At 43.4% G+C, this 17,349-nt stretch overlaps 1 protein-coding gene across 1 annotated transcript in view; it reads right to left on the reverse strand.

Annotated features, from left to right (window-relative positions):
* Nucleotides 1-17,349, reverse strand: part of PI4K2B (phosphatidylinositol 4-kinase type 2 beta) — a 337,341-nt gene that overhangs the window by 96,006 nt on the left and 223,986 nt on the right. Inside the window, exon 4 of the mRNA XM_085642320.1 lies at nucleotides 12,798-12,929. Within this exon, the coding sequence (XP_085498446.1) occupies nucleotides 12,798-12,929 (132 nt within the window). The remainder of the gene's footprint in view (nucleotides 1-12,797; nucleotides 12,930-17,349) is intronic.

Below are 17,349 nucleotides of genomic sequence, written 5' to 3' on the forward strand. Positions count from 1 at the left end.
GTGGAGCCGGTAGCGGTGCTTTGTGTAGGGGTATAAGTATTAGTTGGTAAATGAACTGGTGTTTGCATGGTTAAGTGCGTAGGAGAGTCAGTGACTAGCTCTTTGTCTGCAGGGATGGAGGATCCACCTGAGCTAGCTCGGCACTGGGAACTATCCATGCTATAGTTTGAGGGGTAAGAAGAGGTCAGGGTGACAAGGGAACTAACTATGTGGTTGGAGCTAGACTCTGCATTGGATAGGTCAGAATGGTGCGAAACAAAGTCCTGTAGTCAATCATTAGCCTCGAGAGAGGAAGTGCCTCCCAGGTGTGACAATGACTGTGGGACTATTTGTTTCAAATTGGACACATTCATTGTATTGAACTGCCCCACTAGCTGAACTAAATAGTCTAAGTGATTGTGCGACTCATTATCCACCACTACCTTGTGTATGAACTAGACTGTGGGACTGGTGTCCTGCCCTGCTCGTATGTAGGAAGATGCCTGAATTGGATAGAAGACCAGTCAGGGGGGGGCAAGTGCGAAATTCTAGAGCAAGGAGGTTTTCTGCCATCTCAGTTCCCTTGAAGGTAATCTCGATGTTGTACAGTTGGTGAGTTGGAGAGGGACACCTCCGTGCTCTGATCACTGATCGACAACCCCTAACATGACGAATCCAGTGAGTCACCTTGTTAATCAGGGATTCCCCACCCTCGTTGGCGTTCTTAGTGTTGATTTTCGGGACATTGGTCATGTAGATATTTTTAGTTTGCGACTGGTTGGTATTGGCTATAACTGCTAAGGGAGGCAGCTGATCTCAGCTTCCATGAATAAGGGGTTGGGCTTGTCGTGGCTGTGCGTCCCTGTATCTGGCTGTGTGGTTCTGTGGAGCTGCTAACCTCTAAGCTTATCTTGGATGGTAGTGTTAGATCTAATCGTTCCCCAAGCTGAAGGATCGTTTGGGGCTTGCTTGCAGGTGGAAAGAGCAGAAGTAGCTAATTGGGATAGGTTTGGATCGTGAGGAATGCGATCTTTGCTAGAAAGTGCTGGATCTTGTAGCATCAGATCCTTATTAATGGAATGTGAATAATGACTATGTGCAGAGATGTCATACTATTTGTGCAGTGGATTGCAGGTTCTTGCCCGTGCTGGGAAGTGCTGTTGCCAGTACTGGCGGTGGCGGAGGATTGGGATGTGTCCTGGACAGTCAATGATAACTTTTTTGAACTTATGGATGCCCTCTTGGGGGTTGGTTTTGAAACATTATTGGTGTAACAGGGACAGTTTGATCTTGGGCTTAGAAGGGATCGATCGGCTGAGTCGCCCGTGGTTAGGGGTTCTGTCCAATTGTCCTCTAAAATGTCCTGGCACTCATTAATTAAAGTATCTATCCTGTCGAGGGCACAGTTACTGCCCGGGTGTTTTAATATCTTCCTAGCCGTTTTCCCTGTTATTGCTCGGTTTCCCCCGCTTCCCAGCACCTTCCACGGTTTTCCTCTTCCCCATAGTGCACCCCCATGAAGCCACTGGTGCCGGGAATAACCAGTATACTAGCAATAGGTAAACCTGTACCCCCCCTCCCCCCCCCCCCCCACAAAAGATCGCAAGCAGACAAAGCAGATCAAGTAAATAAGTGGTCCCCAGCGGCCCGGAATAAGCAAAACCATCAAAGTCGACGGAGCGGGCACACATGGGGGCCAAATGTTAGCAGCAAATGTAGATGAGGAGGGGACAAAATGCACAGTACCTTACAAAGCTATGTTCAATGTCCAGCGCAGTCCCGGTAGCAAATACAAAGGGGGCGGCCCTGCCCTGCCTCTTCCTGGTAATGACATGCAAGGACAGGCCCGCGCTGCTTCCTTGTTCTAATATAATACTACTCTTTTAAGTAGAGCTTTCAGGCAATCAATATTCTTCTTTTGCTTTGGTTTGTAGATGGAATAAAAATCAATACTTCCCTAAAAGTTAGCTTTATATGCCTTCTAAACTTGTTTTGGAATTGTGGTACAATCATTCTGCTTAACAAACTATAGGAATTTCGTTTTTAAAATCGGAGGTATTTCTAGGGCACTTATTGTTAACTATAAAGCGCAATGATCTGAGAAGCAATATGGCACTTATCTAGCTTTTCCTCCCCAGTGAATTTTCCTGAGACATTCAAATATTGGCGCTCTGCCATAAATACCTGAAAAACATGTGTCCCTGAAGCTTGGATGCATCAGGAGTAAATTAACCCTGGTTCTTTGCTGGCCTTTAACAGTGTATTATCCTAATAGTATTGATTCTACTAAAAAGACTAGTCAACCGCATGCACAGATAGATAAGAAGAAAGACTGTACAATTTCCCATAAAGCTGGTTTCTGCCATTTCCAATTCAATAAGAATAATGCCAAGTTCAAGTCCCAGTAACCAGAACAATTTCTCCTTGCTAATCTGAACGTACTTATGGGTTCTCCACCTTCACCACTCAGCCCTCCAAGCACTGGACAACAGACTCCTGACCTCAGCAGTCAAGCCACACCTATGGCCAGCACATTCATGAAAACTCATGGGGCAGTTGTAAGCCCAAAAGGCAGAATCGACCCCATGATGAGCCCCGGTAGCACATGTAAGCGATTAGAATGACAAATTAAAGTAAGCATCCTGAAGGCCCAAGACACCAACCAATACCCTGCTTCAAGGGCCAGCAGAACCTTGAAAAGAGACACCTTGAACGTGTCCTGCCAAAAAAAAAAAAAAAAAGGGAGGTGGACTGGCATGGGTCTCAGGCATCCATCCTAATTGGGGACAAATTAAAATCCAATGTCTCCTTTCTCCATTAGTACCACCTCTATGGCCCCTTTGTTCTGAAGTACAAGAACATCAGGAACCTAGAGGAGTGTACTATCGTGCATGTGGCCAGGAAGGGGGGGGGGGGCAGTCAATGCAGAATGGCTGGATGGTCTAGTGATCCGTCGTGCTAGCCTCCCAATTGGTGAATAAAAGGACACCCTTCCCCCACTGGAAGTTGTCTGAGAGAGGATATGGAAGGGAGAGTCTAATGGTTTGAGGCAGAAGATGGTGGAGCTGGGAGCTGCTGCTGGCAATACATCTTCTTGATCCACTGCCTGAACGAATCAATATATTTACCGGGTGATCTGAGCCAGTTACAAAGGTTGACACAGATGGATTGTTATGCTCTGCGGTAGCCCAAAGGTTGTCGGTACTGATGATGGAACTGCTTTGCTGGATAGCCAATGCTCCTGAGAATTTAACTGAACACATTCAAGTATAGAAGTGTAAAGTGATGCCCTGACAACGGGTCGAGCCACTATATTGGAGGAGCTGCACTACAGAATCTGGTTGTGAGCATCTAGACCATAAGCGACCAGAGAATGGTTTTATCATGTAAAATGGTAACTGTCAGTTTCACCAGCTCTCACAGAGCATGGACATACCAACCCCTAAGGAAGGAGGTGTAGCAGCAATGACCTTTGGGCATTAAGTCCGCTCCTCGTCTGAAAGGTCTGTAGGAATGGCATTTGAATTTAACTTATCAGAGCAAGTTTAGACCACTAGGTTTTCCAGAGAAGGATGTAACAACTAATTTTGGGTCACCAGGTGCAGGCCTGATTTGAGTTGTCTGTCTGTGGACTACTGTGACCAAGTGCTTCTTTAAGGTAGCCAGTACAGGTCCCAATAGTTCCCAGTGAAAAGGTAGCAAAGTTTCTGAAACTGCAGAAGAAGACTGCAAGATCCCTGTCAAAACGTTAGAGTTGGCCACAGATGAGGGCAACATTTATTCTAATACTTCTACTGCTTTTTGTATTATCGAAGCGAACAAAGACCTAAAAGGAGACCCTGAAAGATAAGGAATGTGCCTTTCCGGAGATGTATCCATATCATTTGTGTTTACTAAATCCATGAAGACACCAGTATCAGTATCTGAAGAGGGGAGATTGTCAGACTCTGTACAGACATAGTCTTTACTGGGCATGGCACGGGCATTAGAGATAGAGTCAAAAGTTATTGTCATACAGGAATGTTTCTGGATCCTAGGAAAGGGCTGTGCTAAAGGTTCATCACAGAGACAGGCCCAAGCTTTTCATTTTGCCACTCAGATAAGATTAGGTGGCTTTGAAGGTTTTGTGGACAGGGCCTGTGGACAGGGGGTGCAGACTTAATTGGGGGTTGGCACATTGAAAGACATTGGCTTCTTTGGAAGTAGTGACAAGGCCAGAGCCTGTGAGATGCAGAGTAGGGTGGCATCTGGGTCTGAGCTGTCGAAGTCACCAAGCCTATAAGAAAAGGCTCTTCCTTTGGGAGTGAGTCATAAGTTAATGGGGCTGTAATCATGTTATTGAACATTACCTGTCGGAAGGCCTCAAGTTGCACAGAGTCAGCTGATGGATTAAGGAATTTCATCTTTTTTTAGTGCCCAGTCTGCTACAATAAGGATGAATAGTCAGTGATCAAGGGAAACCGTGCAGGCACCACCAATGGTACCAGGAGTGTGACCGTTTACCTGAGAAAGAAAGACTTTTTCTTCCCATGATATTTTTTGCGCTTCTTCTAGAAGGATGTCTTGAGATACCATTTTATGATGGAAGTCTTACATTAGTGGAAGATGGGTTGCTCAGGCATATCCCTGCAGACCTGCGCTTCAAATATCTTGAACTCCCACAATGATGCATCCATGAACAAGAGTATTAAAATATTTGAGAAGTGTTGGTCAGTACACTATTTTCTTTCAATCTGCTCCTCAATCTGCATAATCTGACCTGCCTTGCATTCAACGATTATTCTATTAAACAAAGTTATTCATGGAATTAATGTTTTTTGTTTTTTAATGTCCCCTCTCTGAGAAGCAAACCCCACCTGTCCCACACATGCTGCCCTCTCCTCCTCCCTCATCAGCCAGGCATTAGAGACCCACCTGTCCTGGTTCCCTGAAACCCCTCACAGGAGGTGCTCTGGTAGCACACTTTGAAGAAAAAACCCTTCCCTATCGATCGCCACTCCTCTCAAAGTTATAAAAGGTACTGAAAACGTTCAGCAGCTAAAATAGAAAATAGATACGTCCATTATGAGCACAAATATTAAGTAAGAAGCTGAATATATCTGTTGTGATTACACCACCCTGCTGAAGTTAAATGTTTATGTCCAAAATAAATAATAAAGAAAAGCCACCGACTAGCAACTATATACGTTGTTCTACTAATCAGCTAATAGATTCACCCAGCATTCTTACACAGTGACTAATAATTGGGTGGCGATTGGGAGGTTTTCCCATGAATTTTGCACTGTTTTTTTGTTTCAGTGTTAAAAAATATAAAACCTCCACAGCTCCACCTTTAGTTTGGCTTGTTGTATAATCATTGTTGGAGCAAATCTAGAACAGAATTGTGGAACAAGTTATTTGAAATCCCACCACAGCTTGGGAGAGTCGAATAGCATATCAGAAAAAAACTCATCGCAAGTTCATTGTTTAAAATATCAAAACTTTTAATAAAATTTCCATTACAAAAAGGTAGGAAATAGAATTAATTCTTCATACAAATGTATTTTATTGCTAAATGAAAAAAGCACGATATATAAAGAAGGAAGAGAGAGAATAGAGAGGAGAAGGCAACACTTAAATATTAGGTCATCCTTCAGGATTTGAGGAACAGGAGTTTTTCATATATTCTTATACACTTTGACTAACAAATTACATACAATTGTCATTACGTGTTCCACACATATCAGTCTCATTCAGCTAACTGGAATATTCAGTCTTCTTATACAATTCCAAATGGATAAGCTTTTCAGATTTTTCTGAGGGAGTCAAGGCTTGCCTATGTAATCGCCTATCTTTTCTAAAAATAAAATGTTTTTTCGCTGACATCATGTAACAATTGGGATCATCAAATTATTGTACATGTACTATCCAGGCCCACCACGTGCGCTGCAACAATTTAAAGCCTTTGTTCTATGCACCTAAAAACGGATTTGGATGCAATGGCCATAGCAGAAGTTCCAGTGAAGATAGAAAAAGTTCCAGTGCAATGATAAAAGAGACAGAGGACTTCTTTCCTAGTCCTTTGCCCAAAAAACAAATATTCTGAGGAAATCCCATTCCGCCTAATGCCAGCTCTTACTTCTCGATAACCTGTCATTATTAACTTATGAACTCAGATTTGCCTTGAGAAGTGTGGATTTGAGAAAACCACATGACACTTTATCGAAGTTCTTCTTAGCATCTAGTGCTATTATAGCAGATGGAGATTCTAAATCTTGCGCAGATTTTAAAAGTTGGCCCAGTCATTGGGGATAGCCTTCCTTTTACGGAATCAGTCTGATATGTACATGATTCCATGAGTGACTTTCAACAGTTTATTAGCTACTGTCTTTGCAGAAACCTTGCAGTCAGAGTGCACAGAAGGTTAGGACTTCGTTTCTTATAGTAGATATTTGTCAGTCTGTGTGAGTTCCGCGCCTTAGCAGGAGGAAACTGAGATATAACAATTTCATTGATGGTGAAGGGCTTATATAGGTCACCTCTATTTGTAATTAATGATCTGAGGGAAGTTGTTAAGTTTTAAATATCTTTTCTTAACCAGTACCGAAGTTAAAGTAAAAACTTTTTCATAGCAATTGTTTGAGATCTCTCACTATGCCATTATTTCTAAACTTGATATGACCATTTCTGTTGCGGAGGTCAGTTACATTATTCCTTGGCCTTTTAAAGTCCAGATCTGATACTAGCATTTCCCCATGTCTATTTGATCATTATGTGCACAACATGGAGTTTCAAAAATCATGGTCTGTGGATGAGAGTTTACAGCAGTTTTGCATGCCATATCAATATCCAATTCTCTTGGTAAGCCCAGATCTTAATTGTTGGGATTCAGGTTTTCAAAAATTCTTCCCACTAGTCTGCATTTCTTCCTCCCTTTCTAAAAGACCAACAACCCTGACCTTTACTTTCCTCCAAAAGTGATGAACTCTTTCCAGGTTTTTATCTGTAGAGATCTACTCTTTAAATTATTTTCACTGCATTTGAGAGGTCTTCCAGCATATTGACTCATCTCCACCTCAACCAGATCATCATGGACATGTTATTCATATCTTTTCCTATTTCTATAATGTTTGAGTGAATAAAGTCAGTATATGTCTATTGTATTAAACTTGTTACTATCACAAGAGTCATAGAAGTCTGATTTTTCCTTAATGGGTGGTGGAGCCAGCAGTAGGTTGTATTTGACTCTTTTCAGACTCAAACTTCTTTCAGCTTAGAGTCAGCCATAATGTAGCGAAGGAATTAGGTTACCGATGTAACACTCTGTAGTAGAAGGCTCCTTCTTAACACACAATTCAGGTGCTTCTATTTTATATAAAAGATAAGGCTTTGGATATATGGGGAACTGAATAGCACTGAGCTGCTTTAAGGTTTGACTGTGTCTTACTGTTAAGACTGGATAGCCAATCAAAAGATGTTTTGTGCAGATCTCCAATGTCAAAAGCATTTTTAACAATATATTCAGGACAAAAACAACTCTTATGATCCCATTAGTTCTTCAAAGTGTTGCAATAGGGATTGTGCTTTATCCCTTTCATTGTGTCCCCATTACCTTGTTTTTGAATGCCTGTAGCTCTGGAAGGTCTCCCACCTCAGCCTCTTTGTGCCCAGCACGGCATAAGCTCACTTCAATGTGACCCTTTCATTCTGATGGATACTTCTGCATGTGGATTCCTCACCTTTTGAATACCCCCTGCGCCAGCATTTAGCGGAAATTCTTTCCTAGCTGTCCCATGTTGACAAGGACGTCATAATAGCATGGCTCCGCTCGCATCTCCATATGACATCACCGGAGCCATAAGAAGACCTTGTCGGCGTGCCGACGTCAGTTCCCTTTTTTCCGCGCCGTTGGATGTTCTCCAGTTTTCGCCGTCTTTGGCCCAGCAGGGTTGTGCTGCAGCTACTGTTAAGGGCTTTTTGTCGGCTTTTCTAGGTTTGCCAGACCAGCCGTCTTTATTTAAGTCCCCCATTGTCATGAGGTTTATTAAGGGCCTTACAAATACGTTTCCTCCCACTCCTTTCATCATGCCCCAGTGGGATTTGAATCTAGTTCTTACCTTTTTAATGGGTTCTCCATGTGAGCCTCTTCATACTTGTCCTTGGAGGCTTCTTTCTTTTAAAACGTTTTTCTTGATTGCCATTACCTCGGCTAGGAGGGTAGGTGAGCTTCAGGCTCTTAGTTCGAAGCCTCCATTCTTGACCATTCATGCAGATAAGTTGGTTCTAAGGACCAAGGCTGCTTTCCTTCCCAATGTGGTTACTTCTTTCCATATGGGCAGTCCATTATTTTACCTACCTTTTATCCTCCACTTCAACCTTCCAAGAGAGTTATCAGCTTTTATTTGGACAGAACAAGAGATCAGAGACTGGACAACCAGCTCTTTGTGGGCTACATTGGACGAATGAAAGGCAGAGCTGTGCACAAGCGGACACTTTCAAGGTGGATCATCTTGTGCATTAAGATCTGCTACGCCTTGGCTAAGAAGGACCCCCCATAGTATGGATCCCCTTGGTCATCAGGGTCTGGAGATGGGGTTGGAGAGCGATGAGGCAAGGGTGGAGAAGGTGGAGGCGGAGGTGGAGGCGGTGGGGAGGGTACTCTGAAAGGGGATGTGGCAGAGTCCTTCCGTTTTGGTGGTAGAGGAGGAGCTGGCTTGTCTAAAAGTCTTTTCTTTGAAGACAAAGTCAAATGTCCAGAGTTTGGATCCTTTGTTAAAGTCTTTTGTCGAGGATCTGGCATGAATAGCTCCTCCGGCACCGATTCATCTGGCGGGGCCGACGGCTTCTTTAGTTTATCTGTGCCATGCTTTTTCGGGGCCTCCGATTTTTTGTTCGGTACCGAGGCTGGCTTCGGCACGGGTCGCGTCGGTGCCGAGGGATTTAGGTTTGGTCGGCACCGAGAGGCCAGGTTTCGACACCGATGGCTTCGGAACGGAGCTTGGTGTGGTTTTCTTCGGTGCCGAAGGGTGTTTTTCGGCGCCGCTAGTAGGCTGGCTCGAGCCCGAGCCGCCGGGAGACTTATGATGCCTCTTCACCAGGCCCGAAGGTGGGGTGATGGAAGCGGTATGTTTGGTTTTGCCTAGGCCCGGAGGCGAAGGTGTAACCGGAGTCTCTTTCGGTATGGGCGCGGGAGGGGGTAGAGTACTCCCGACCCTCTGCGCCGGTGTGATCTCCTCCACGTCGGAGTCGTCGGCCTCGGAAGCGCTAACTAGGTAGTCTTCTTGTTCGGTGTGCTGCTGTCCCGAAGCTCCGATGTCTTCTACGAAGATGTCAGGTGGAGCCGAGGTCGATGAGTGCGCCATGGTGCATCGAGCTCGATCCCGAATAGTCTTTTTCGATCGAAAAGTCTCGGGCCTCGTGTTCGGGAGAGAGGCAGAGGTTGCACACCTGATGTAGATCGGTGTGGGGAAATTTAGACCCACATTTTGGGCACTTCTTAAAGGGAGTCCTTTCCATCGGCCGAGACCGGAGTCGAGATAGGCCCGAAGGCCGCTGCCTGGAATCGAGGAAGTGCCGAAGAGAGAGATAAAGAAGATTATTTTGTCTGAAGAATCTCGATGGACGAGGATTTTTCGTCGAAGGTCGAACTCGAAAGGTTCGAAGCCGGAGCACGAAGTATTACATCCGAGCCCGATGGCGGAAAAAAACAATCTGAGGATGGAGCCGAAGCCCATGCGCAGTACGGACCGAAGGAGGAGTCACCGAACTCGTGACCTCCAAACATTGTCCATGAAGAAAAACAAACTGCAAACATCCGGGCCCAACACCAGATGGCGATCTATGCACAGTGTATAATCTGCAGCTCATATGCCTCGAACGAATGATTTTCTTGGTCTTCCATTTTTATGTTTAACAGTGAGTTTGTCTATGACATCTCCTTATGTGTCATTTATATTGGATGCCCTTTGTTCATTCGTACTGTACTAAGCAAATTAATGTTTCTACCTCAGAGTATAGGACCTCCTGCCTTTGGGTGGAGGATGTTGGCTGTCTCACTCTGGGTCTTTTAAATGTCTCGAATTTCTCAAAGAATATGGCTAAGCAAAACTACAGCGGAGTCAAGACAGAGTGTTCTGGATTGCCTTCTTTTTTCTGACTGGTTTCATGGAGATTTAACAAAACCTACACTACCATTATAGACGTTTGTTGATGAATATGGTATGCTAGGTGCAATATTTTCTTTACCCTCGAAAAGGATCAGTTAAGATATGCAACTCATTTACTAATCTATGATACTGAGGAATCAATAAACAACTGCATTGCTACGTTATCCTGGACTACATTCAGTATAGGTTCTTAACTGCAAGTTGGTTTCTACCAGCGATGCAGTGTCCTGGTGTGCAGTCTGTGGCTATATTTGTTGCAACAAAATTGGACACATCCATTGATGGTAATCTATGTTAGATTATGTGTGATGCCCTGTAGTTGTTTGCACAATGCACAATACATTGCTTTACTTGCCTACTGCTTGAATGGATTATCCGGATAGAGACTATCCTGACTATTTAATGACCCCCCCCTCCTTAGGATGTGTCCATAGTGAAAGTATGTGCTGCCATTCATGAAACAAAGAATATGATTTCAGATATCCTAGTGTTGGCTGAACAACAGACGGCCTCTGTAGCGTGTCAGAAAATTCCTCATCTGCACTGAACCACAAGATGTTGTAAGCACGGTTGGAGCAGGTGTTAAATTATTATCTTTCAATAGGGGTGGGGCTACCAGCTCCCCCACTTCCCAGTTATTTGTATAGAATAAAAAGACAAGGGGGTCCTTAGGAGTGGATTATACTCTGGTTAAAGGCCTGTCCCCATTTATATCACAAGAGACTCTGCCTTGAGCGCCAAAAATAAAAGTTCCATGGAAGGGTGGAGTGAAAGGGGGTGGGGGGGAGGAGGGGAGGAGGGGGGGGGAAGGAATGGGGAATGGATGTGGGGTTGCGAGGGAGAAAGGACATGAATGCATAGGCAAGTTTTAAACAGCGAGCATCCGCTAAGTATGCCACAGGGTGTTTCTCACAGCGAGATGTCCTAGAACATTCAACAGAGGTATAAATGAAAATCTTCTGTTTGCTGCTGGGAAATCTTTGATGCATACCCACTCAAGGGCCGGAAACATTTTATTCCTCTATCAGACCTCCTGACTGATTTTCTCATTCATGCTGGGGTTTCTCCGAAACTACATCAATTTTGTTAATCTCATCAGGCTGCTGCAGACTCAATTTGAAGATCTTTGTTTTAACAGAAGTGGAGGTAACCGTGGTACAGCAGTTAGCACTCTAATGCTGCACTGCTTTTTTTGACTTGCCATATTCTTTTACATTTCTTTTAATGGTTTTAGCAGCATTAAAATTTTATTGCATTTCCCAGTCCCCCTCCCTACCACACCCCAAACAGACAAGAGAGATAAGCCTCAGCAAGTACATTTCAATATTAGCATATACATGGCTTTTGGTAAGATAAACTACACTGATCATCTTATCGTAACATATCACATCAGCACCAGAAACACATCGGGAGGTTAATCATCTGCTACTTCTGCATCCTGCCCCTCCGTAGGGTCCCCCATTTCCTGCCGTAAACGGACTTCTAAGTCCCATTCCATTTTACCTCTCTTAAGTGCTTTATGAGTGGCAGGGTTTGACGGTTTGGCCTCCCGCCCCTCCGTTCTTTAGGTACGGAAACAGTCTCCACAAGCTACATCCAGTTACTGCACAACCCTCATTCCCCTCTCAGCTCTCTGAATGATCCAGACTTCAGCCAAGGTCAGCAGATAATCAGGACAATCACCGAGCACACAGAGCTTTCACAGAGTATCTGGGTTCTAGAGAGAACAGATAGTCTTACTATGCACCATCCTAACTGTACACCATTATGTACTTTACAATAGCCGGAGATAGAGATGTTCTTTGAATGTGGTTCACTGGTCTAATCAAAATGAAGGCTAAGATGCTGTTGGGGGAACAGGTCTTGGAAACTCATATGGATGCATGTCGTCACAGAACTTAGAAACCATCACGCAGAAAATTGGTGGACTGCCCAGGATCCTCTCAGGGAAAGAAAACTGCATCAGTGATTAGGCAACCCACAATGACATTTAAAGAACAACGGGTAAGGATCAGTGGACTTTTTTTGTAGATTGACTAGGAAGCATAGTCTATGGGCTTGTTGCAACTTTAAAAGGGACTCCAGCAAATCTTGGCTGGAGGTAATGCTTTGGCTAGTCAGTTGTCAAAGTAAGAGTACACCTCACTCTCAGCAACCGTAGACTGGAAACCATAAGCTAGATCTACTTTGTAGTAACGGTCCAGAAAGGTCGAGTCGAAATGGAAGGTACCTACAGTGGCAGTGTAGATATTGCCAATTCCACCCACCACAGCCCCTTCAAGGGAAACCTAAGGAACTGGAAATAGCCATGCGAAGGTCCACTTACTGAAGAAACACACATGAATCCAATCTGCCACAAGAATAGTTTTCAAAACTCAAGCCTGAATCATTGCCAAGTGTACAGACGTTTCCAAAACAAGCACTAGATTACATTTTGGGCAATGAACCGTTGAGTTAAAGTTCAGATCGCTCATTTTTTAAAGACCATTCTGGGGCACCTAGAATACCTTCATACCTGCAGACATTTTGCTGAACATGCGGACATTTTGATCGATTTCCAGCTTGGAGTTGAATAAAGTAGTTTGCACAGCCGCTGATATTTTTCAACTGCTCCCGAGTGATCACATACAAGAAACAATGCAATTTATTTGTAGCTGATGTCACTCAACATACCTTTGGAGGTAGTCCTATTCGATTAAACTTACGACCAACTGTTGGCACTTTTTCCAATGCATATTTTTTACCTCTTGATTTTGCACGATCTATTGCACTGTAGTGGAATGTCTCACTGACAAGTCTGACAACCTGTAAATGCAAGTAAAGATTCACAACATGTTATAATTTACTGTTAAAAATACTTTCACCAAATATATGAAATTGCAGTAACCGTAAATACTGGGATAACTATACAGTTTCCTCTTGGAGATACTTTTTAGATCTTAATATTAAAATTGCCATTAAAGGAAAACAAGCCTGGCTCAAACATAAAAAGCTTAGCTGCATAATGTGCATCTCAATATGAAATGCATACACCCTTCCTGTGCTACTCCCACAGTTGACAATGTAACAGACTGGAAACAATCCCCTCCCATCAGATAGCGATACAGTTCCACTGCCCTGGATAAAACCCACAATCGTCTGTTTCCTGTACTTTAGTAATATGCTATGGCAATGGGACCACATTTGCATATGCTTATATAATTCTATGGACTCCGAAGCAAAGAAAGGCGAGCCAGTAAATAAGATGAGCTCCTGCAATCTCGGAGGAGCACACTAAGAACTTGAGAAAAACACAGACCTCTACTTCACCCACGGCCTGTTGCCTTGACATGGATTGCAAGGGACTACAAACTTAAAAGTAACCAAGTCTTCCTTTTTGGCTCTGGTAGGCCACCTTGGCGAATAGAGGGTTATAAGTTCTAGAACCCCCAATCAGTTATTAGTTTGTTATTTCATCATCTGGACACAAAGAATGCCTGGGCACCAGTGCTTGATCAGACCTATCGAAGAATGGAACTTCTGCATGGTTGCTCATCTCCCTCACAAACCTGGGACACTTATGGTCACTGATGTGACCTGGAGAAGGAGTGCTTACCTGGGAAGACCTACACACGACCAGATGATTATAAGAAGTGTGACAACATCAATGGACTCAAAGTCCTCAAACGCCACAAGATCACCACAGCTTAGTGGCTTATGGGAAGCAAGAACCGGATTATCTGATTAAAGAACTGCTAAGTTGCTTTTAATTTTTGATAAGGACAAGCATGCACCGTCCGAGACTCATCTAGGGCATGAAGAGGGTTGGTAACCTCCTCCAGTCTACAGCCCAAATTGGGTCAGGAGGCAGTCCACCTTCACAACCTCTGCTTGTCAACCCTATCCCACTAGCTCAAGGAGGTGCCCGATTTCTGAACGACTAGAATCTTTTTCCTGGCCATTACAGTTCCAGAGGTGATGATATTTTTCATTGTGGTAAGCACTTAAATGCTAAAAAACCAAGTGCAGGCTGGATCAACGCCTCCTGGGGGTGCTGCCATCACTAGAAGAGCTTGATGGCAACCTGCAAATTGCAGAGGTTTCTGAAAGAATAAAGCACTGGGTGACCAAGCTAGTGAGTGATGGGTCCCTATTCTATCATGTCCGTACTAAATAAAACAAAATAAGTCTTACTAGCTGGGTTCTTTAATGGAAGCTGGACTCCAGTGAATACATTGTTGGTGGCTGGCTTTATAACAAACCACCAGCAATTGACACAGGGTCACCAGGACATCACCACCAGGAGCAACAGTGACATTGATCATTTTGGCCCTAGGTGATGGGCTTTTGTAGTGGACTTAGTGGAGCTAAACTAAAAGCACCTGGCCACCATAGAAGAGCGGAGATGAACACCACCAAGTCCAATAGGACAACACTGGCAATAGGACCGATGTTTTCAGATATTTAGCCCAAAACACTAACATATAATAGTTGATCATATTTCAATTGAGAATTGTGTTCATAATTAGGCAAATAAAGAAAGGCTTTCAAATTTTAGACTCCACAAAGTTGGGGGAAGGGGGGGGGGGGGGGGGAGGGGGAGGAGGGGTGTAATCTTGCTCCTGTTGGTCCCAGAAGGTAATTTAGCTTTACAAAACTGAACATTGCATTTGTGACAGCTGAGCTCAATCTGACTTCTCAGCAGTTTCCCTCAAGTTTACCAACAGGGACAGGATTAAACAAGCACTAGAGGACTTATCAGTGTTCCTAGACATGACAGAACTGCAATCGTCGCAAAGCATCCAAGGAACTTTCAGAATACAGTATCTTGCAGAATCTGTTAGAATCTTATACCTAGTATGATAGAGCTTTACAATAGCAATGTATCCCCTATGTTTAATCCTGGCAACTAAGTTCTAAATGTAAAGCCCAGATGGAGTTGCTCGCTGGAACTTACAGAAACCTTGTCCATACCTTGGTTCTGTTAATTTCACATTAGTTTCAGCAATGTGGCCAACACTATTCCATAATTAGAGCCAAATTTTGATTTGGCGAGGTTGATGATAATTAACCTTATTTTCTGACAGGCACACATGTGACATAAGGAGCCTTTTCTAGGATTACTAACAATATCCAGGACATAAGCACCAGGATGATAAACTTTGACCATTGAAGAATTAACTCATGGATAGAATATAAGAAATAGAAGGAGGAACACAGTAATAATTATTACATAAATAGAAAATTATTCAGAACGTAACTGAGGACTGGTACATGAATCAATGTTTGGTTTAGGACCAACACTTGAGACACGGAGTCTTTCTTACCAGAGTGTTTATAGAAGAGTTACTTTCCACACTGAAGAGTAGAAGTTACTTATGAGCTTCATTTTATAAACTAATACGGATTTTACATGTGGCCCAATGCTCGAGACAACAGGAGTATTTCTTCAGGGATATTTTTTAGTGGACAGCATTTCAACTTTCAACTCTTTTCTATACGAGTCACATTATGTGAACAATAGAGACACATGGATATACTTGTGTCATTACATGAGAATGCGGCCAGTGTGGATTTGTAATGGAGACATTTAAGGTAAGTGGAACTTCTGAAATGATTAGTATTTTCTCACAAATATGAAACCCTCAGCTTAATTTATAAATTTTTTCTTTTATTGCTTAAATATGTTCAAGAATATCGCCTCACAAAACCATAAACCTACTGGTGATCTTTGCTAAGTGACGTCATAATCTTATATTTGAAACACAGGAAGAGCCGGGTGCTGATCAGATATGCAGTAAAGATATTGCGGTCTCGAGAAACTAAATATGTGCGAGGTGGTAGGATGGACTAGATGGATTTTATAATTAAGCTAAACAATTTTAATAGTTAATCATAAAAATGCGCCCATACAGTGGACTGAGCAGTAATGATGTACTTAAGCACAGAAAGGATGCAATTTAAACAACGTCTATATTATTGTTTACAACACAGGATTTGGACTACTGTATAATTTGTCATTTAAGAATATTGTTGCTTTTAGGCACAATGCATGCACAAACAAGATGTGATGGAAAATGATGAAAACACAAAGTAGCAGCAGAAGGAAGGAAGGAATGAATAAACTGTCTGCACCCGAGTATTTGAACCCTGTCCTTTGGCCAACATTTGCACAGTGGCATAACAATAGATCCCACTCCTCCTGTGGGGCAAAAGCCCCAGGGGTGCCCCTCGGCACAGTGCACGAGCCCCTGGCCTGAAAGCTCTTGACTGAGTCTGGAGCGTAGAGGGTACCCTCCATGTACTTTGCAGCAGGGGGGGGGGGGAGCTCAAGTTTCATTACGGCACTACACTGCTAAACATTACTTCTAGAAGATCGATTATTCCTCATAACAACAAGTCCTCCTTGAGGGCACACTACTTGCCCTAGGGTAGGGCCCAAGGAAACCAACCAGATGGGCGTTATTCTATGGTTTCTGGGACTTTAAGTTTATTTTATATAACAAGTAGGACTAAAAGTATGAAAAAGGAAAGCAAACAGTAGGCCTTAATGTGCTAGATGCTGCGAAAAGCTCCATCCTACATTCTTATGAAGCTCTGACTGTGGCCTTCACTGTTGCTCAGCTGGGAGGTAAAGAGGGCTGCAGCTTCATAAGAGCCTTAGGGTAGCACAAGATGACCTTGCTGGCGGCGACTGTCCTCCAAGGTCTCTTAAGTGGGAGCAACACTGGGTGAGGAGGTTTGGCGACTTTTCAGCACAGTACAATTGGTTAAGATGTACTTGTATGAAAGGCATCCTTTTTGCCCTGATCACCCCCATTTTTTGACTGATGCTGGTGGTTACTGACTCAGAAAGTGCCCTAGGTTGCTAACCAGGTCTAGGGCCTGTGCTATGTCCTCTAAAGGTATACGCTAATTGGTATAGTTCGAATTGGCCAAGACAACCTACCTGCAAGTCCTACGCATAGGGCAGGGTAAGTAGCTTAGGAGACCCATGTGAACTTAAAGAGTGCACTGCTGTGGTGTCTGGTGTTATTATAAAGCCAGGTCTGCCTTGGAGGCTGGTTTTAAAATACAACTAGGTCCACATTTGACTTTGGAATTAAAAGTACTTCCAAAGCCCAAAACTACCTTTTGTTTTTACGTAACGTATAAGTCACCCCTGAGGTCTATCCCAAGCGTAGGGTGCTTAGTTATAAAAAGCAGGGACAATATAAAGAAGTTTTATATGCCCAAGCAGGGAAAA

The sequence above is a fragment of the Triturus cristatus genome, chromosome 2_2, assembly GCF_964204655.1.
Source record: "Triturus cristatus chromosome 2_2, aTriCri1.1, whole genome shotgun sequence".
Classification (NCBI taxonomy): Eukaryota; Metazoa; Chordata; class Amphibia; order Caudata; family Salamandridae; genus Triturus; species Triturus cristatus.